This window comes from Charadrius vociferus, unplaced genomic scaffold, assembly GCF_000708025.1.
Source record: "Charadrius vociferus isolate BGI_N301 unplaced genomic scaffold, ASM70802v2 scaffold553, whole genome shotgun sequence".
In the NCBI taxonomy this organism is placed as follows: Eukaryota; Metazoa; Chordata; class Aves; order Charadriiformes; family Charadriidae; genus Charadrius; species Charadrius vociferus.
Genome location: NW_009647688.1, coordinates 2665704 through 2669944, shown reverse-complemented (window position 1 = coordinate 2669944; position 4241 = coordinate 2665704). Strand labels below are relative to the sequence as shown.

The 4241-nt window shown below is 35.9% G+C and overlaps 1 protein-coding gene across 1 annotated transcript in view; it reads left to right on the top strand.

Moving 5' to 3' along the window:
• NUDT19 (nudix (nucleoside diphosphate linked moiety X)-type motif 19) overlaps window positions 1–2795 on the top strand; it is a 4136-nt gene extending 1341 nt beyond the window's left edge. The window contains exons 2-4 of the mRNA XM_009881417.1: window positions 397–500; window positions 1245–1452; window positions 2569–2795. Coding sequence (XP_009879719.1) covers window positions 397–500; window positions 1245–1452; window positions 2569–2795 — 539 coding nt within the window. The remainder of the gene's footprint in view (window positions 1–396; window positions 501–1244; window positions 1453–2568) is intronic.
• Window positions 2796–4241: the final 1446 nt, after the last annotated feature.

Below are 4241 nucleotides of genomic sequence, written 5' to 3'. Positions count from 1 at the left end.
ACCCGCTCCCCTACACGGCGCCGCCCCGCTCAGCGCTGCCGCTGCGGGCGGGCGAGGGGGACTCCTGGAAGGCGTTTCACGTGCAGGATGTAATGGCATAGGTGTGCCGCGTCAGATCACTTTCACCTGGAATCATTGTATGTTTCAAAAGTGGATGACAAGCAATCACTTTTTATACGCCCCCCCGCGCAGTGTCCGCGGGCTCTTGCCGCGTACCCCGAGCGCTCGGTGCGCCCGCACCCGCGGGGTACGTGCAGTGCCGGAGCTGGCAGCCACCGCAGCCTCCTGCGGGTGCTTGGGGCAGTCCAAGTAACAGACCAACTGGTTGAAACTGTGTATTCCTAAAACCATTTTGGGAGCTATAGTGATTTTTTTTTTTTTACTTTTTAATTGCAGGAGATAAAAGGATAAAAAACTTCATGGAGAAACTTCTTGAAGACAGCTCAGGGTCAGGCACGTTAGGGTCTTTAAGTTTTTCTAGAATTCTGAAAAGTTTGAAAGTGAGTTAGAAATACATGACAAACCAGCCAGTTCTGCAAAAGTTTACCTAACGATTTCAGTATTACTGATGTTTCTATATTTATTTTTTTAACAGCTCTCACTACAGAAACTTAAAAATACCTGAGATCTTATCTTCAAAAGAGTTCATGTTTGTTATAATTTTGTTATAAATTTACTGCAAATGCTTATGCATGCATTTATATTATCAAATTCACCATGTGAGATGAAGTAAAAGATTACCGATAGTTTCAACATGCCAAACAATGTAATGTTTAAGCTTGAAAAGCTGGGTGTTTGTGCTCTGGAAACAATGCATGTGGGAAGCAGATGTTTAGCAGTCCTTTTAATTCTTGAAGCGTCAGTAGCAACCTCTGTTAAGCAAGTTCACATTGAGTTTAGGGTTTTCTGTTGTTTCTGTAGACTTTTAGTCAGGCCCCAAGAACAAGTCTCAATTTTAGTTTCCAAACTTGGCATGCCTACATGTAAAATAAAAATTTACTTATTTTTATAGGACAAAGAGTAATTTTTATAGATTGCTTTTATTATGTTTTTTCAATTTTTAAAAATTTCTTTTTGTCGTTATTTCAGTATAGTTTATAGGTGGATTTTATCGATTTCAGAAAATTTGGACTCATGCAAGCTCTCTTTTCTGTAAACACTTCCTTGCTAACAGCTTTTAAAGTTATTGGTACTTTCTATCTGCTGATGAAACTGTTATTTCAAGGCCTGTTTTCATCTTACAGTGGTCGTCACCTCCAGAAGCCATTGAACGCTTTAAATCTCAAGAAATATGGTTTGCTCCACCTCAGTTCTATGAATTGTGTAGGCTGTGCAACTTCTCTTCACTCCGTGAGTTACACAAGTTCAGCTCTGATCGGGCTCTAGAGGGATGTGAACGTTGGATGCCTGTGATGTTAACTGCTTCAGATGGCTACATTCAGCTGTTGCCAGGTAGAAAACAGATGAAGGTTCCTTTAAATATACAGAAGCTTGGGAATTGATACCTACTCAAGCCACATGACATATACCAGTCTGTAACTATAAGGAAAATATTCTTTTAAGTCAAGTTACTGCACACTTTTTCTACTGTTTGGCTTCCTCCTTTGATACAGTTCATAATGGCTACAGTCAGAAACCAGCTACTGAATCAGACAGCAGTTATTTCGGTACTTGCTCGTAATCTCATTGTCTCATATGGTTGCCATTAGTATGTTTGTTTATGAAGAAATTCTATCATTTAAACTTTTTTTTTTTTTTTAATCTGAAGGATTAGAACTCCTATTCAGTCCTTTTCAGTGGCAATTCTCATTTACTTGAGTTATCTATTTGTCTTTCTATGGGCAGTGGATTGAGCACAGCTGCAGTCTCAGTTTTCACAACTGTAGTCACAGGGCAGTGACCTAAAGAGATACACTAATTCATTTTCCTTCTGCCCTTTCTCCTACTTCAGTCTCTCTCGCTTCATAATCATGTACACTTTTGCCTTCTCCTTAAGAAAAGCTGTATCTACTATTTATTAATTTTCAGGGTTTTTTAGTTTGCTTTTCATTATGCTTTCTCCTGTCTTTTTTTGGTCACAATTGACCTCTAGAATTTCTGTACTTGTGGTGTATTAGCATTCTTGCACAAGAGTAACATGCATTTATATGTCAAAACACTGTTTTGTTCAACAAAACAGAACAAGGCTAGCAGTTTCTATTCTCAGTTCTACTGTAGCCTATCTTTATACACTGGAAAAAGTATTTGTTGTCTTTTCCACCTATTATATAAACTCATATCTGACGAGGCTGTGATAAAAGCCCATTAGTATTATCAGGAACACTGGAGCATTTAAATCAACACCTTGAATGTGCACTGCAGTGTCACTGACAGATACTTCAGAAATTTATGGCTGTATCTTTAAATCTGAAGATGTTTAGAGGCAATTTACTTTTGTATTGTGAAATACTTTCCCACTGAGTTTCATGTCCTGATAAATATTAAAAAAAAATGCTAGTTTCACTCAATCAAAAGGCTGAAAAATAAGGTAGGCAATGTATAACTAAAACTTTTTTTTTTTGCCCCCAGGAGATGAGTTATATCCAGAAGATCCAGATTATACAGGAGAAAAGAAAATAATCATGTCAACAGATAAGAAGGTTGAAGATCTCATGAAAGAGGGTAGTGTATTTCACAGGATAGTAATAAAAAACATCAACAATCTTGCTGTCTATGTTAATATTCAAGCAAAATATAAACATAAGAATCCAGTGATGATAAACTCTGAGTGTTCAGATTACAATAGCAGATTATAATATGTTTGGCTTAAAGCTAGAATATTTTAATTATGTACACACTCACTGTGGTTTTGGTCCTTTCTAACCATGGCCAAATTGTCAGGAAAATATTCCTTTGTTCTACCAAAGCGTTTTGTGTGTTTTTTGAGATTTATGTGTACTTAATTCTTTGAATGTTTGAAACAGCACAGTTGTGCCAGTTATGATGTTTAGGGGCTACCGAAAATCGAACATAACCATCAACTTAATTAGTAAATTAAATGTGATTTGATGGTAATTATACTGAGCCATTACCGCCTTATTCTACCTACATACTAATTGCAGAATATGCTGCAACATGGTCATGTTTCTCACTGAAAATTTAAGTATATATAATGTTCAGGACAAGTATGTTTTAAGTTGAATTCTTTTACTATGCTTCCCAAAGTTATCCATTAGACAACTGTAATGTGTGCCTAGGAATGAGTGAAATCTCCCGTTCCATATCTGCTGACATCTCCCAGTCTATTCTCTCTTTCATTTTTGGGAAAACCCGTGTATATGTATATATATAGATTTATTAGCTAAAGCTCACTTAAAAAAAATATTACAAAGTTAATGTTTATATTCAATATACCTAAATTATTTCTACTCATGGTAATCTATTCAAAAGTTTACAATCTTCAAAGGTAGAGATAATTTAGAGAAACTACATCATCTATCAGATTCAGTGCATTTTCAACATTCTTTTTATTAATGATAATTTTTATTCTTCAACTTGTTAGCACTTTGGAGCTAAACAATTTATTTTTTTAAAGAGATACCAACAAATTCAGGGAATAATGTACTACCTTGGAAACACCTGCTTCTATATTTCAACATCCCACATTTTGCTTCTCAACTACTTTACTAAATATTCCTGAGATTTAAGAACTTTAGAGGAAGGATTACTGATTGTTTTTCGGTTTTGGATTTTTGTTTGGTTTTGTCTTTTTTGTGCAATAAGTGGAGTAAATGGAGCAATGATGCAAATTCTTCTTTACCTGGAAGTAGAATGAGCGATGACTTGAGATTAGCCAGCAAAGTAATTTCGGAAGCTTTGTTTCAGCTTTTGTTCTGTATTTCAATTAAAATCTTTTGCATTATTTTCATTAAATTGAATTGGTTTGTAGCATTCATTTGGATTGGAGGGAAAAAATAGTGTGTCTTTCTCTTTTCTCTGAACATGCTCAGACTGTTCTTGGTCTTGCAGTCCTTGTTGAAATTTGTATACCTCTGCTAAACATGGATGATGTGAAGCAGTACATATATTACATACTGGATATTATGCAGTATAGGATCTCCTTCAGAATATTTCAGTTAAATCTTCTGAAGATGAAGCCAACAGGAAAACTAAGAAAATGTAGAGTAGATGAAGCAAAGAAAGTACCTTGTATTGCTGTTGTATGCCATTTCTAGCTTTTTGAGGTTAACACTGGCCACTGT